General features: G+C 40.4%; 3 protein-coding genes and 1 long non-coding RNA gene across 5 annotated transcripts; 3 read left to right on the top strand and 1 right to left on the bottom strand.

The window, feature by feature from the left end:
• The first annotated feature begins 76 nt into the window (after window positions 1–76).
• LOC130694656 (T-box transcription factor TBX18-like) lies at window positions 77–2,750 on the top strand. Its single transcript, XM_057517743.2, has 6 exons — window positions 77–830; window positions 912–1,028; window positions 1,111–1,273; window positions 1,345–1,533; window positions 1,618–1,685; window positions 2,415–2,750. The coding sequence occupies exons 1-6, from the start codon at window positions 559–561 to the stop codon at window positions 2,692–2,694; spliced, it is 1,089 nt and encodes a 362-aa protein (XP_057373726.1). The 5' UTR covers window positions 77–558; the 3' UTR covers window positions 2,695–2,750.
• A 608-nt stretch (window positions 2,751–3,358) lies between these two features.
• Window positions 3,359–6,189, top strand: LOC130694658 (popeye domain-containing protein 3-like). The gene is made up of 11 exons (XM_057517745.2): window positions 3,359–3,449; window positions 3,511–3,803; window positions 3,868–4,244; window positions 4,329–4,466; window positions 4,539–4,720; window positions 4,786–4,852; window positions 4,915–4,979; window positions 5,048–5,155; window positions 5,219–5,371; window positions 5,443–5,548; window positions 5,623–6,189. Exons 3-11 carry the CDS (start codon window positions 4,088–4,090, stop codon window positions 5,715–5,717), a joined length of 1,071 nt encoding a protein of 356 aa, XP_057373728.1. The 5' UTR covers window positions 3,359–3,449; window positions 3,511–3,803; window positions 3,868–4,087; the 3' UTR covers window positions 5,718–6,189.
• On the bottom strand, window positions 5,866–6,933 carry LOC130694702 (uncharacterized). Its single transcript, XR_009002115.1, has 3 exons — window positions 6,806–6,933; window positions 6,289–6,713; window positions 5,866–6,123 (listed from the first exon to the last, which is right to left on the bottom strand). It is a non-coding gene; the product is annotated as an uncharacterized LOC130694702 (long non-coding RNA).
• Window positions 6,934–7,070: 137 nt separating this feature from the next.
• Window positions 7,071–14,791, top strand: LOC130694628 (DNA polymerase zeta catalytic subunit-like). Of its 2 annotated transcripts, none has more exons than XM_059494939.1 (20): window positions 7,071–7,355; window positions 7,459–7,739; window positions 7,802–7,937; window positions 7,999–8,106; window positions 8,184–8,377; window positions 8,446–8,959; window positions 9,023–10,677; window positions 10,752–11,033; window positions 11,108–11,434; window positions 11,496–11,711; window positions 11,782–11,894; window positions 11,952–12,093; window positions 12,153–12,283; window positions 12,346–12,459; window positions 12,522–12,699; window positions 12,765–13,157; window positions 13,225–13,338; window positions 13,404–13,594; window positions 13,654–13,853; window positions 13,943–14,180. In XM_059494939.1, the coding sequence occupies exons 1-20, from the start codon at window positions 7,178–7,180 to the stop codon at window positions 13,984–13,986; spliced, it is 5,511 nt and encodes a 1,836-aa protein (XP_059350922.1). In that variant the 5' UTR covers window positions 7,071–7,177; the 3' UTR covers window positions 13,987–14,180. The 2 variants fall into 2 exon arrangements, with proteins under 2 accessions (XP_059350922.1, XP_057373681.1); XM_057517698.2 differs by having other exon boundaries at window positions 7,076–7,355; window positions 13,654–13,881; window positions 13,943–14,791.
• The last annotated feature ends 466 nt before the right edge of the window (window positions 14,792–15,257 follow it).

The following is a 15,257-nucleotide window of genomic DNA, read 5'->3' as shown; positions in this document are numbered from 1 at the left end:
TAGAGACCAGGTGCCAGGTGCTACAATATTAAACAAGCAGCTCTCTACCTGTACGGGGCTGGGGGGTGGAGGGATGAGACAAAAACGGTGACAGTCGGCACTGGAAATGCCGAAAGAAGCGCCTTTTTTCTCATCGATCGCGCTCAGAAGCGATACGGGGTCGGAATGTCGCAGTTAAAAAGCCGTTGCAAACGCACCGACAAGGAAGTCACATCACTTGCTCGCTTTGCGTTATCGGCGGTGGGAAACAAACAAGTGTCTCTCCGCCCCACAGAAACTGTCCCTTTTTTTTTTTTTTTTAAAGGATTGACACTTCGTGTGAAAACCAATCGCTACCGAAGAAGATAGTATCGTTGCTGATAGCCGTCAAATACCATTAGTTTTTAAAAGCACATTTTGTAAGAAGGTGGGGGACTGACGCATCAAACCTAAAACTACTCAATTGCCCATCCGCTCATCGTCAGTTGTAAGCAATCACGCTTCTAACGAGTTCAACCGCAAACTGGGATAGAACTTAACAATCGAAAGGTCGAGGAAGGAAAGCGAACGTGTCAAGTGATGTCTTCGGATCAAGCTCGATGTAGTGATCTGTCGGCCCGAGCTAAGGCGTTCTCCGTTTCAAGCCTCATTGGTACTCCGCTCGGCTCTTGCGACGAACCAATGGACGCAGATGCGGCCAAACATCAGCCGTCGGTTTGCCTTCTGGATGGCAATAATGATGACGAGAAATTCATGTCTAATCAGAATATTGTAGGGGAATTATTGTGTCGTGAACTCTGGTTAGAGTTTCACACCCTTGGAACTGAAATGATCATCACGAAAGCTGGAAGGTAAGCCATTTTTTTTAACCAAATGTATACGCATAATCTAAATGACTTTTTAACTATTAATTTTTGGTTCTATTAATGAAGGAGAATGTTCCCATCGCTGAAGGTCCGCCTTAGTGGTTTGGATGACGACGTCGTCTACATTGTCTACGTCGAAATGGATTTGGTTGATGACAAAAGATATAGATATATCTATCAGAGGTATATTAGCATTTAGAAATGTGATTCAGGAAAATGATCGAATAGCGTCGTATAATTGGCATTAATGTTTGTATATTTCTAGTTCTAAATGGGTTCCTGGAGGTCCTGGGGATGTCCCACATCAGGAACGTTGCTTTCTGCATCCGGATGGTCCTCAGCTAGGTAAATTCTGGAACAAACAGAGTTGTGTAGCGTTCGATAAACTCAAATTGACCAACAACCGCAAGCCTTCCCAACGTGACCAAGTACGCCCTTTAAACTGTTTATATTGCACACGCCTATAAAAACAGTCATTAACGAACGGAATTTTCTTCAGATACCCCTGCATTCAATGCATCGTTACCAGCCGAAATTATACGTTCAACCGATCCCCAATGATTGCAGAGAAGCCTTCAACACTTGTAACGACTGGTGGAGGACTTTCTGCCGAAGACGAAGCTCAGCCACATCGCTCACCTTTCCTGAAACTCAGTTCATCACCGTTACTGCCTACCAAAATCAACAGGTAAACACATTCAATTATAGATCTTTTCGTTTGATCAACCCAAGAATTCAACATGAAAAATTTACGTATCCATTTCGATACCAGATCACTAGACTGAAAATTGCTAGCAATCCCTTCGCCAAAGGTTTTCGCGAATCGAGCCGTGAACCAAGGTAAGACAATGTTTTATTCCTCGTTAGTTAGCGGGACGTTTAGATGTAGTTTTAACAATCAAAGATCCATCGTAATGTTGTTGATTAAGAGCATTCTATTTTCGCGATGATTTATTGCACACACTAGACACGTCAACGTCTGATAGGCAACGCAATATTATGGCTTGCTAATCAAAGGAATATCATTGCGACTAATCACACAACAGTTGTGAAAGCTTACCGAGTTACAATCATAAGCTGACTGTGCGAGCCACGAACAAATAGCGGCGTTCTTTGACGGTGGAAGATACAGCGACCGAAAGAAGATCGGCACACTCTTAGCTTACCGTTGTTGCTTCCTCAAAATCTGTCGGTTGATTTAACGTGATTGAGGAGCAAACAGATATTGCAACAGGGATAGAAAATCTTACGGTAGGATGCACATCAAAGGCGCAAAGTTGGCCTAGACTGGCGCCATCGAGAACTAACTCAAACTGTCTAGGAGCGATAACAGCACGTGTGACTATGTAAACACGATGCTACCTACAGATTGTCTTGCAAGTCGCTCGGCCACTGCTGACGTATTTAGAACCATGTGAAGGGTAAACCCATTTCTTATGACGCTACTGGATTTTATTTTTAACAAACACACCAAACGAGTGTGTAGGTAAATGAGGCAAGCCGTTAAGCGTCTTCAAAAGTGGTAATGGGAGTCGTACTTAGTCTTTTTCTTGTGTTAAACATGGATAGGAACTCTGATGCAAAAGAGGACGACGAAACACAAAGTGATAATAAGAAAATACGCATTTCATCGAGCAGCAAAGACAACACCACGAGCAATTTTTCTCTAACAAATATGAATTCATGGCATCCGTTTGATCATCGCGCCGTTCACCAGCCGATACACCATTGGTGGATTCAACAGTACTCCATTTTACATCCTTTCATACCCATAGTTCCATCACTGCCTCATGGACAAACGGAAGAGGCCTTACAACATTGTTTTTTCTCTGACTCAACATTTATTTAAACCGTTTCCGTTGTATTTATGGTGATTCAAATAAAAATACGTTAGCAGGCCTTCAACATTGAGTTCGGCTGTCGTAAATGAGGTACCTCCTACGCTAATTGAAAACGATGGTTATATGAAAGCCTTGCTCTAATGCAGGTGTTTCTAGAAAAGAAATCTCAAGCTGCTGCATGTTTGCAAAGGTGATTTGTGTGATAGAAAAGCTGGTCTGTTTTCAAAACTATTACCAATCGACACCGACAAAGAAAAGACCTTTTGTCGGTGCTTCCTATCTGTGTACGTAATCAGCAAAACTATCGTCTGTACAAGTCGGTCACTTCAAAGAATATTGTGTACTGCACAAAGCTTGAAGCTAAAGCGCCTATGAAAGGCAAATCGGTACGCGTTAAAGTAGACGGCACTTGTCCATTGAAGTTCACACGTTCGTCTTTCGCTATCAATCCCATTTGTCAATGCTGTTAGATTAAGCCACTAAGTTAAGTGACACAGCATAGTGTCGCGCTTTTAGTTCAATAAATAAATCGCTGAAAAAGAAAGTTTTAAAAAAACCCTTGATGAAACATCAAAGAGCATTTCAACTGCAAACAAATGCATTATTCACTACAAGAAGGCCAGGAGCTATACACATTTCTTGAGGCACAATCGTCTTCAACTTAAGAGGCACGTGAGAGCTTTGCAGACGACGTCGGTTTTCCGTGAACCGAAACGCTGGTTGCCTTAAGTCAACATAATTTTATTGCAAAAAGAGACCCCAGGTAATCCATTAATGGTCTTTATTAGTTTTCTGAAACTTCTCTGACTCTGACTGATTTTAAGGTTCATAGAACATGGTACTTATTCTTGATGGCCATACCTATCATAGTGATTCTGGCCCTCGTGAAGGTTCTCGAGAAAGCACAGAGAAAAGAAACGATCCAGCATGTTGAAGTGGCACCCTTTGAACTTAGGCTAAACCTAAAAACCAATGGAATATCACTGTCAGCAGAAACACTGTCATGACCATCTGTGAGCAGTTAGCTACCATACCTATACAGATTTTTCCTTTAAACCGATGTGTTGGACTTCCTGTTACAACTTGATGAATTACTTTGGTTGTAGTCTTAATGCTGGTAAGTTTAAAATTAGGGAAAAGTTGTTGGCCGAAATAATGACTTTGTATTTCTAAAAAACAAGCCTTAGGATCACCCCAGATGTGACATGAAAAAATACTACAAATCATAAATATAGTAAAACTATTACACAACGATTTTACGACGCCTGCGCCGTTTTGAAAATGAAGAGCGATCGATTTGGAGTCGCTGCATTGTTGAAAACTGTTTTCTCTTAGCAGTAGGCAAGAAGACAGAGGATTGTTGTAGGAAGCAGTATTCTAACTGACAACAACAAGTGTCTGATGGATTCCTTGTATTTATCACCACCTGAAATGGATAACGGAAATGTCACGGGAACTGCAAACATCATCGATAGAGAACCTGTTTTTAGGACCATCATGACGCACACGTTTAACGACACTTTACAGTTTAACGACATATTCAATACGTCGTGGGGACGTAAGTTTCGAACAGAACGATCTTAGTTTACCTTAAAATAGTTTTGGCAGTTCTATATTGTAAATCTTTTACATTGCCCCATAGGTTTCTTGATACCTTGTGAAAGTTGGCGTGAGCCACAACACATTCTTTTCCAGTTGGCTTACGGTTGCTTCTTCATTTCATGCCTGGCACCAGATCACTCTGTAGGCATTGTCATCATGCACGCCGCTCTTTTAGTAGGTAAATTCATATCAATCTAATATAACAAGGTTTTCTTCTTTAAAGTTATGTAAATGACGATTTCTATGCCAGGTGGTTTGTTGTATTCTACTTGGGCCTGGAATATGCTCTGTGCTCCTGACATATTTTCTTGGACCTTTGGTTTTGTATTCCTTAATTTTTGCCAACTGATGTACGATCTCTATCGTATACGGCCTGTGCGTCTCGACCCAGAAGTAGAGGCCCTTTTTGCGCTTCTCTTCCAACCTCTTGGGGTAAGGTGTTTGTGATAGTTGTCACAAGTAGTTTCGATTCTTTATTCAAAAGGTTGTACCAATAGATTAGTCGAATGACATTCAAGAAGTTGGTGAGCCAAGAATATGCTGAGATCTCTACCCTATATCCTGGTAAATAATCATTACTAGATATTGTTAGCTCTGATTTAATGAATTTCCTTTCTTACCCATAGGGGATTTTTATGCTCTTCAAAATCTTACACGCATTGATCGACTATCCATCATGCTTTCCGGAAAGGTATCAAAATTCGCTATTTTACATTTTTTAAAATCTCCTTGTACTCGTAATAACAACGTAAAAAACAGGTGCAAGTGGTATCCGATGGAACAATACTACACACCATAGACGCAAACGAATTTCTTGATTCTCCGGAATTTGAATCTAGTCGTGCTTCTATCGAAGACAAATTTCGGGTAAGCCAAGATCGACATCAAGATGATTTGAGCAGGATTTTACACAAGTTCAAATTTCCCTAGGTATCAATTGCTGCCACTGGAACGTGTCGTTACATCAGTTGGCAGAGATCAACCCTCGAGTACCTTTTCGTCAAAGAAACAACTTTGGCAAATGTTTTTTGCGTTCTCGTCGCTAGAGACGTGATTAACAAAGTCTTTGCCATGAACAAAAAGGTTTCACCATTATCCATAATTGGTCTATTAGTTGAATTAATCAAAATTAAAGCCTCAAAATTGTATTCCAGTTAGCAGTTCAGAGAGGCCATCTGTTAGATATCCGTCTGCCGGGAATCGCCAATTGTAGTTACGATTTGTCTCGAGAAACATCATCAAATGCATCATCAGATTTAAGTAATTTTTAAAACTTAACACTTGGCCTGGACGGCTGACTTTAAATTCCTTTAAATCTGGCTTTCGTTCCACAGGCCCCTCATTGAAACTCCAGCAGAATGGGGGTTTGCCCATTTGCGTATTCTCTCCAATTAATCGGGCAAAGAATTCTGAAACTGAATTCCACTGAATGTGGTCGATTTTACGAAAGATTTCCATCTGGTTTTTTAAATCTCGTTACCAAGATTGATTATTGACTGTCAAGAAGAGCGGGTTGGAGCGGTTTTCGACGAAAAATTTATCATGGCGAAGGAAAACGAATGCCAAACGTCCACAAACAGATCTTATAAGCATCAAGCCTAAAATCAACAACAGTTAAGTTGTTAAAATAACTTTTCTTCTTGGTCTCATTCTCGTATAACAGCTAAGGGTTAAAGCAAAGTTTTATTCACATTTTCTACAAAAACTCTTTTTCTTGTGTCATCAAGTTCATGAAACCTTCGCATAACGTTCGAAATTTTGCACGAAAATAATGGGCAAAGGAAATGCCAACGTCTTCTGTTTTGTAATCAGCTGGTCAACAGCTGTTGAGAGACCTGCAGCATTTTCAATTGTTATTCATTCAAATTCCAACTTAAATGAACAATATATTATTGAACTAGATGCTTTATTAGTTAAATTTGAAATATATCGTAATAGCAAATGCTTTCACGCACACTTTTATTTAGAAATAAGGGGAAAATAGGCGAAATGGTACTTACTAGCCATGGTTCCGCAGGCCTCCCACACATAAGGATTCGCAATTTTTCGGTTTGATGTATTCAGCTCAAACTGTGATTTCCAATACTTTCAAAATGGAATACTTACAAAACCTATATTGGCTAACTATCAAGAGTGGTGGGATGGTCCCTGGAAAATGTGGTCAACTCACTACTCTGAAGAGATTGCCAATACGGGGGATTTACTAAGGAGCTAGGCAAGGAAGGGATTCTCCTGATGGAAACTTTGTTCTTCATGGTGGCCAAGTGTCAAGAGCGGTGAAATGGTCACTGAAATATGTTGTCAGTTCACTACTCTGACCGGATTGCCATTATGGAGGATTTGTTCAGGAGTTTCCTGGTGGAATGTTGTAGGTGAGGGGCTTATTTTCTCCAAATTGTTTTTTTTTTGTTTGTTTATATTTGGTCTGTAAATAGTAAATTCTTACTTCAAAATTCTTCTTTTGGAAACAAATTTACAAAATCCCTTTAATACATAAAATTTTTAAACCGTACTCACTTTGTTATTTGCAGTTATTCTATCCCTTTTTTGAGTGGACATCTATACTTAAAACTATTTCAGGATTGTAACATATACCATAGTTGTTGTAGCAGCAACAAGCATGCCTGGTGCTAATGGTAATCAGAATTTTCTTTTACTTGGTGAAGTTGGCAATGGGGCTCCTGCTTTCGTCTGCTTTTCTCAGATAGAAACTGAGGGAAACCTGAATAGCACTTTTGTAGACAGAAAGTCGTGCACAAACAATACAGATTTTGTTTTGGCGCGATAAAATGAAAGCTATTCAACAGTACCATTGTTCAGTTATAAAGAATACTAAAACTTATAATTTTGTTTTTGTTTGTGGGGAAACATCCTAGTCTATTTTGCATCATGAATATGATGGCAAGAGCTGAAAATAAACCAGTCGCAGTAGTTTCTGTCCGGCTGGTGAGTGCCGATTACTACATGTCTAATCCTATTCCGGGATTGGATATTGGTTACTCTACATATAGAGGCTTAGAAGTAAAAAAAGTTCCCGTCATTAGGGTTTTTGGCTCAACTTCAACAGGTATACAGCAACCATTCTTGTCCATGTTTCACTGATAATCTGTGTTGAAGAAATACTTACATTCAAATAGATTAACCATTTACCTGTCTAAATTTTCTAATAGGTCACAAGGTGTGCCTTCATGTTCATGGAGTATTTCCATATTTGTACATTCCATATGATGGATCAGCCCCACCTGAACAGATGGGGCACCAGATTGTTATGGCTCTTGATAAAGCCATCAATATTTTACAAGGCCAGGGTAATTCATCATTTCATCATGTTTTCAAGGCTGTGCTTGTCAGCGGTATTCCAATTTATGGGTTTCATGCCAAAGAACATCAACTATTCAAAGTATATTTTTACAACCCAAACACAAGGAAGCATTCATATGACCTTTTACTGGTAATAATACTGTACTGTAAGCTTAAAATATTCCTGATGGTAATGATAAATTATGCTACCAGAATGGAGCTGTGCTGAAAAAGATTCTCCAACCTTGCGAAGCTCATATACCCTTCATTCTGCAGTTTCTTATGGATTTTAATTTGCAAGGAATGAATTTTATTCACCTAAAAAAAGCTTTTGCACGCCGTAACCCAGGTGAAACCGATGTTTTTTATTGCCACTATTGTCGTTAAGATTAGTTGTTTTTGAAAAATAGGAGACAACGTCGATAATTTTTATCCCAGTAAAGCCGAACCCGTTAGCACGTGTGAGATGGAGCTCGACTGTTTTGCCAGTGATATTTTAAATTCCTTAGATGTCCAAGGTAATCCATCCTTTTTGTTTTCATTGAGTGTTTTCTTTGTTTACTTATTATTAATTTTCTATTGTGGGATTTCTTAGATGGAATTCAAATGAATCCCGGTCTAGCTGCTTTGTGGGATGAAGAAATAGAACGCCGTAAAGTGAAAAATATTAATTTGGATACCATAAACCCTCCGGCTTCGCAACCCAGATCACAAGCCGTACCAACATCCAGTCACATATTTTACAAAGCCAACTTGAGTAAACAGTTGCGCGAGTATGCTAGTGAAACGGTATATAAGTTTTATAGAAGTTAAATTTTATTTGCATTTAATAACAAATCACTTTGCTTCATAATCAGGGAGATGTTTCGCTGTCGTTCTGCGAGGTGAATGAGCAGCAAGAAACGAGTTTAGCTATTGAAACGCCAGAAGGAGTAGAGGGTACATTATTGTCGGCTTCCAGCATCGATTTTCATAGCTCACTGGAAACAAAGGGGCAGCATCCTGTGGAAGGAGATGCTGACTTACTTGACATCCTCTGCGATTTAGCTGACGAGCACGAATCCTTTGTTTGCACGCCATCCGAATCTTCAAGCTCCTTGGAGGATACAGCAGTTAAATCACAGAATTCACGAACTTTAAGGCTGACTGTGACTACCCCAGTATTAGAATTTGTTTCCAGTGGCGATTCAGTCGAGGATTTACCTTACGACGATGACAGTGTTTTAGGGACACAACATTCCGGAACCACATCTGATAATATAGCCCAAATAGGCATCAGTGACCCTAAAAGTGATAGTGATGAGGAACGCGAAACCATGGAAATGTCCCAGATCTTTGAAGAATCAGAACATTCTGTTGATATGTTTACAAGTAAGGAATTTACATCATCTTGTTTCCGTTACAGTATCTAATTATCAATTATATTTCCACAAGATGGCCACGAAAATAACAATCGATTTGCCTCAGCTTCCACCTCTCTTGCACAAATCACTGAGCGCGATGAAATCATTGAAGAATCCTCTAATTCGTCATTTGACGAATATTGTCTGCCAAATGTCGATGGGGCCGACGACAGCAGCTCAGAGGATGAACGGCAAGATCTTGCCGGAAAGAGGCGCGTGAAAAAAGAAAAAAAATATAGACCTTTAATGTTTCGCTCGACGTCAAACGCGACCATCAGTGAAGTATCACATGATACTTACACTGCCATAAAGCTGCGTTATCCATCGTCCAGTCCTCCACGTTTTCCTAGTGCCTATTCGACGTCTTTGGCAACAACACCCGGAGCGAATTTTCCAGTAGTCGACGAAACATGTCTAGAAGACAGCCATATATGCAGTCTACCAAGTTCAGAATTAACGATAAAATCAAACAAGTCTGAATATACAGACGCATTGTACACAATGAGCTACTTAAGCCCTCCTCCTTTTCAGCCTTCAGAATCACCTCCACGGCCGTTAACTCCAATCAAAGATGCGCGAGTAACCATACGACCTTTGTTGCAAGACATTTCAGCTTTCGAAGCCACAAAAGGTTGCAAAGTCAAGATGAATTCTGGACTGGTAGTGTTGAAGAGCCTGGAGGAAGAAATCTTAGCTTACCAAAAGCGAACCCTTCGAAATCTTCGAATTTCGTCTCATGTTCCTCGTCAAGAGAGTTTGTTCAAACCAAATCCCAGAAAACGAAAGCGTAAAGGAAAGCCGAGTGCCGAAAAAGAAATTAGAAATAATATAAGCGGAGAATCACAAGTAAAGGAAGAAAGCCAACATATTGACACAAGTGTAGACGATTTAACGAAATCAGAGAAAGTAAAACTTACCTGCGAGCTCAGACAAAAAGAAAGTTTTATTGCCATCGGAAGTGAAAGCATTGAAGGAAAAGTATTAGAAACCAAATCAGAAGAAACTAAACAAACTACGAATGTAGACATCTGTGGGTTTGTAGCTGAAGAAATAGCGAAAGAGAACGAAAATTCCAGCGAAGTCTCAAGTAATGAGAAAGAAAGTACAACATTAGTAAAGGAGCCAGAAGACTACACTAGCGACCCTGGCATCAACTCCCTCTCTTCCATAGTTACTGATACTAACCAACGCTCTAGAATGTTACCACTGTCCAATATGGAAAATTCTGGAGAAGAGGCATTATCCGATGTTGAATTGAATGCGTCTCGTTCACGAACCCCAAATTTATCACAATCTTCCAGTAGCCATTTGCTTGTTCGCAGCCGAAATAGTTCGTCCAACTTTTCTTGGAACGAGGACAGTAGTTTGCTTCTCCAAGATATTGCCGATGCTGATAAAACTGAAGCAGAGCAACCCTCATTGGCTGATAGTTCTTTGAAAATTTATCCGCAAATATTTCATTCATCGAAAATATATGTAACCGCCGTGGACAGCCCAAGCAGGGAACGTGTGGTGTCTACCTTGAATCTGTACGACATTCCATCGAAAGACAATGGCAAGCCTTACTGGAGTGATGCCAATGATTTTCTATCAACTTCCAAAACAAAAGATATTCGTCAACAATCAGTAACAATTGGAACACATTTGGTCTGCCATCTGCCAGATTTTGGCAAACGTTTATGCCAGGTAATGCGTATAATTTAGCTTTTGAAATAACAACGCACATACGCTGTTAATCATTACCTTGTGTATGACTTTAGATTGATGAAATAAGCTCGAACGATGCCTATGTTCCAATCGTTCTTACTCCGCTTTCAAAGCCACCGTCTAGACAAACAGTCATCAAATGGTTAGAAGAAAAACAGATTCAAGAGTCTTCGAACGTTGGCAAGCAATCAGTAATCAAAACCGAAGCTTTAAATAAAGCTGCGAGGAAGGCCAAGGCTGGTGATCGGTCACAATTGGAAGCACCGTCTCTAAACAACAGTTTTGGATTCAGAGTTTCATTTGGAAACTGCCACGAAGCGAAAGCTGTACATCAAGTATTAATCCGTTTTTTAAAACTCAAATATTGAATTAAATTACTGTTTACATTCCCGAATTAATTAAAATTTAGAACCAGTATTTGACTATTTTGAGTGTGGAACTTCATATTGAAACGCGACAAAGTTTACGGCCAGATCCGGAATTTGATGCTGTCATCGCATTGTTCTATACTGTCACCAACGACGTGCCTTTACATAGCCCAACACCGGACATGGTGACGGGTGTAATTGTTATTGACCCAGAAAAGACTCCGGAATCGAACCAGAAAAGTAAATTTTTCCGTCGCTCTGGAATTGTCAACGTGGAATTCCTTTCTGTTGGCAGCGAGGCAGCTCTTTTCGAGCAACTTCGAGAGCTTGTTAGCTTTTGGGATCCTGATATTGTGGTTGGCTATGAGGTTAGTTTCATTATTTACTGTAAAAAATTGAACCATTGGAATGTATTCCTAATTTTCACAGATTGAAATGTTGTCGTGGGGCTATTTACTACAACGTGGAAAATTCCTCGGAATAAATGTTCAGAATCAACTTTCACGGATACCAGGAGCCTTTCCAGAGCGTCCCACTGGTGTTCTTGAAGATATTATTGAAGGAGGTTACATGGTAGAAAAGAATTCCGACATCACTATCGGTGGTCGTATAGTTCTTAACCTGTGGCGTATCCTTCGAGTTGAGGTATTTAACATTTTCATTCCGAGGTATTTCCTCATTCGTTAGATATAGACTCTAACTATTCAGCTGATAGGTTGCGCTTCAAAGTTATACCTTTGAGAACATGGTTTTTCACATTCTACATCGGCGAGTGTCAACTTTCCCCTTTGAAAAACTGACTGTCTGGTGGCACAGCAATCACGATCGGTAATTCATTTTATAAGAAATTTTCTATTGGCATCCGTTAAATGTTTCGCTTTTCAGGTGGCAAGTAGTTGAACACTACATCTCTCGCGTCCGAGGCAATATAGATCTTATGGAACAACTTGATGTAATCGGCAGAACGAGTGAATTAGCCCGACTTTTTGGAATTCAGTTTTACGAAGTTTTTACTCGTGGATCTCAAGTATAACCTTTTATTCGGAAATCCACTAATATTAGTATTAACTTATATTGTACGAAAAGTATCGAGTTGAATCAATGATGCTAAGATTGGCCAAACCTAAAAACTTCATCGCGGTCTCGCCATCGGTTCAGCAACGTGCAAGAATGAAAGCACCAGAATGGCTTCCACTGATCCTAGAACCGGAATCCAAGTAAAAAAATGTAAAAACATCTTGTTTAATCATTTACGTCATTGGTTGATGTACTATTTCAGGTTTTACACGGATCCCGTACTGGTTTTAGATTTTCAGTCGCTTTATCCATCAATGATTATAGCGTACAATTATTGCTACTCTACATGCCTGGGCCGAGCGCAACTCTTGGGAAAGTAAGCATCAAATATATTATTATATTTTCATAATAACTGATGACATTGCCTCCCCTTGTTAGAAACGAGCCGTTTGAATTCGGCTGTACTCAGTTGCTCGTCCCTCCTGCTACAGTCCGAAAGTTAGTTAAACAAGATTTGGTTAACATATCACCAGCAGGTGTTGTGTTCGTCAAACCGGAAGTTAGAACAGGCATCATACCGCAGATGCTAAGCGAAATTCTTAACACGAGAATAATGGTATCCGCTAACTATTATATTATATTTATTTTTCTCTTTTACGTTTAAATCGATTATGTTTCTAGGTGAAACAGTCCATGAAAGAATATGAAGGGGATACAACTTTACGGCGGGTCTTTGATTCACGACAGTTGGGGCTTAAACTTATTGCTAATGTGACCTATGGATACACGTCAGCCAATTTCTCTGGCCGAATGCCATGCGTTGAACTGGGTGATAGTGTTGTTAGCAAAGGTCGTGAAACGCTGGAGCGAGCGATTCGTTTGATCGAAGAACGCAAAGAATGGAAGGCACGAGTCGTCTATGGCGATACAGACTCTGTATTTGTTTTGTTATCCGGTCGGAGCCGAGAAGAAGCTTTCAAAATTGGAGATGAAATTGCACATGCCGTTACTAAAGCCAATCCTCAACCTGTGAAACTCAAGTTTGAAAAAGTTTATCAGCCATGCATTCTTCAGGTCAGTAAATTGTTTTGTAACTAATATTTAAATTGCTTAATTAATATGTTCGCACTTTTCTGCGCAGACAAAGAAAAGATATGTCGGCTATAAGTATGAATCTGTAAATCAAAAGGAACCGGTATACGAAGCCAAAGGAATCGAGACCGTGCGCCGCGATGGGTGCCCTGCTGTTGTTAAGGTATCGAGGGGTGCACTCGTTTTACTTCTAATCTGGCTGGTAACAAACGTTCTCTCACTTCGTAGCTCCTTGAACGTTCGCTACGTTTGCTGTTTGAATCGTGCGATGTCAGTAAAGTGAAAGTTTACCTTCAGCGACAGTTCATGAAAATCTTGCAAAATCGCAACAGCTTGCAAGATTTCATATTTGCCAAAGAATTTCGTGGCCGCGAAGGATATAAACCAGGTGCATGCGTTCCAGCTTTGGAGATTGCCAAGTCAGTTATAAATCGCCTGGCATTTTCTCCCTTTATTTACGAATTAAAAATTTTTGTAGGCAAAAAGTAAGAATCGATCGTCGCTCTGAACCGCGGATTGGAGAGCGCGTCCCGTATATTATAGTTTATGGATCTCCAGGTGTACCCCTTATCCGGTTGGTTGTGCCAGCTAATCAGCTGCTAGTAGATACATCTCTTCGATTAAATGCCCATTATTACATAAGCCGGGCCATCATTCCTGCACTGCAAAGGTGCTTAGGTCTTTTGGGAGTTGACGTTCTTTCATGGTAAATTGATCAACTGTCAAGGGGGAAGAATTTAATGTAACGAGTCCTTGATCTATCACAGGTATCAAAACCTTCCACGGGTGGGTGTTGCGCCATCGTCCCTAATACAAAACGATCATGGGAATGCCCGGAAGGCAACCATTTCCCAGTATTTTGGTTCATCACTTTGCCTCCTGTGTGATGAGCCTATCTTGGCAAACGGCCTATGCGCTGCATGTAGTTCTAATCGCCAGGCCAGCGCGTTCTCCCTTTCGGCCATGCAACGTATTAGAGAAAAAGATTACACCGAATTAATCAGCATTTGCCAGAGCTGTACGGACAACAGTCGCATCCAGCAAGATTGTGTCTCCATGGACTGCCCCGTCCTCTACAGACGTGTCAAGGCTTTCCAAAATCTACAACATGTATCGAAATGGAGAGACGCCCTATCTCGGTTGTAATTGAGCACCACCATCATTTTATTGTGGCCGGCTTCAACGGAAAAATCAAGCGCAATAAAAAAATCTTTAAGTTTTTCGTGGATTCATACCACGAAGAATAGTTTATCGTCATTGAAACGAAGAACTCACAAAAGCGAGACGGAGAAAATAGTATCGGACTAGGAATTTGGGCTACTTGGCCTTGATGTGTTTCAAGTGAGGGTTTACAGATGATTGCTTCCTATCACCTTGAAGTGCGACGCACATCTCGTTTCCAAATTCATGACAAGTACTCCGTCATCTACCGCGGATGTAAGTGTGGTGGTAATCCCCGTGCCTTCTACCTACCACTAAGCCGATAGAGGTAAAGTCCTTGGGAGTAGGAGTACGACGCATTTGTTTATATAATCTTATAGTTTATGAATGTTTTTATTCGCATATTCAAATCAATTTTCCCATTGGCGTCGCAGGAAATGGAAGGTGGTATAATATTCATGGTGAAATGTGATTATTTGGCACCTGGGTGAGCCTTGCTTAGCAGACGAGGAAGTGGAGGAACACTCTTCCTCGTTATTCTGTTGATGGGAGATGCGAGCAGGGCAAACTTCCGTCAAGGTCAAAACGATTGTATTTTCCAAACCGTGACGCATCAAAAACACCTTTCGCACCTCACCGCTTCCGGCCATGACCTCGTTCTGTATTTTATTTTTCTGACCGTACGACTTGTTTTTGTCGCGCGACTTTTATTGACCAGACAAACTTTCTCAAAACAAGTAGATGAGCCCGTTTAGGAGGATACGTTCCGGCAAATTCGAGAACGTTATGAAGTTCGTAGTTCAAGATGAAGGAAAAATGAAGCTTGTCTTGTGTCAAATATGAGAAGTACCACATCAAACAAGCTTTTATTTGACGGAATTATGCCCATGGCATCGCGATCGGTAAGGCATCCTGGCTATC

This window comes from Daphnia carinata, chromosome 4, assembly GCF_022539665.2.
Source record: "Daphnia carinata strain CSIRO-1 chromosome 4, CSIRO_AGI_Dcar_HiC_V3, whole genome shotgun sequence".
NCBI classification, from domain to species: domain Eukaryota; kingdom Metazoa; phylum Arthropoda; class Branchiopoda; order Diplostraca; family Daphniidae; genus Daphnia; species Daphnia carinata.
This window is presented reverse-complemented; position numbering and strand designations above follow the sequence as displayed.

Excerpts from the sequence above, each read along its gene's own strand:
- LOC130694656 (XM_057517743.2), top strand. The coding sequence starts at position 559 with ATGTCTTCGGATCAAGCTCGATGTAGTGATCTGTCGGCCCGAGCTAAG. Across the intron at positions 831-911 it reads ATCATCACGAAAGCTGGAAG|GAGAATGTTCCCATCGCTGA; the intron begins GTAAGCCATTTT and ends CTATTAATGAAG. Across the intron at positions 1,686-2,414 it reads GAATCGAGCCGTGAACCAAG|GAACTCTGATGCAAAAGAGG; the intron begins GTAAGACAATGT and ends AAACATGGATAG.
- LOC130694658 (XM_057517745.2), top strand. The coding sequence starts at position 4,088 with ATGGATTCCTTGTATTTATCACCACCTGAAATGGATAACGGAAATGTC. Across the intron at positions 4,467-4,538 it reads GCACGCCGCTCTTTTAGTAG|GTGGTTTGTTGTATTCTACT; the intron begins GTAAATTCATAT and ends TTTCTATGCCAG. Across the intron at positions 4,980-5,047 it reads CCATCATGCTTTCCGGAAAG|GTGCAAGTGGTATCCGATGG; the intron begins GTATCAAAATTC and ends CGTAAAAAACAG.
- LOC130694628 (XM_057517698.2), top strand. The coding sequence starts at position 7,178 with ATGAATATGATGGCAAGAGCTGAAAATAAACCAGTCGCAGTAGTTTCT. Across the intron at positions 7,740-7,801 it reads ATTCATATGACCTTTTACTG|AATGGAGCTGTGCTGAAAAA; the intron begins GTAATAATACTG and ends TTATGCTACCAG. Across the intron at positions 11,034-11,107 it reads AAGCGAAAGCTGTACATCAA|AACCAGTATTTGACTATTTT; the intron begins GTATTAATCCGT and ends ATTAAAATTTAG.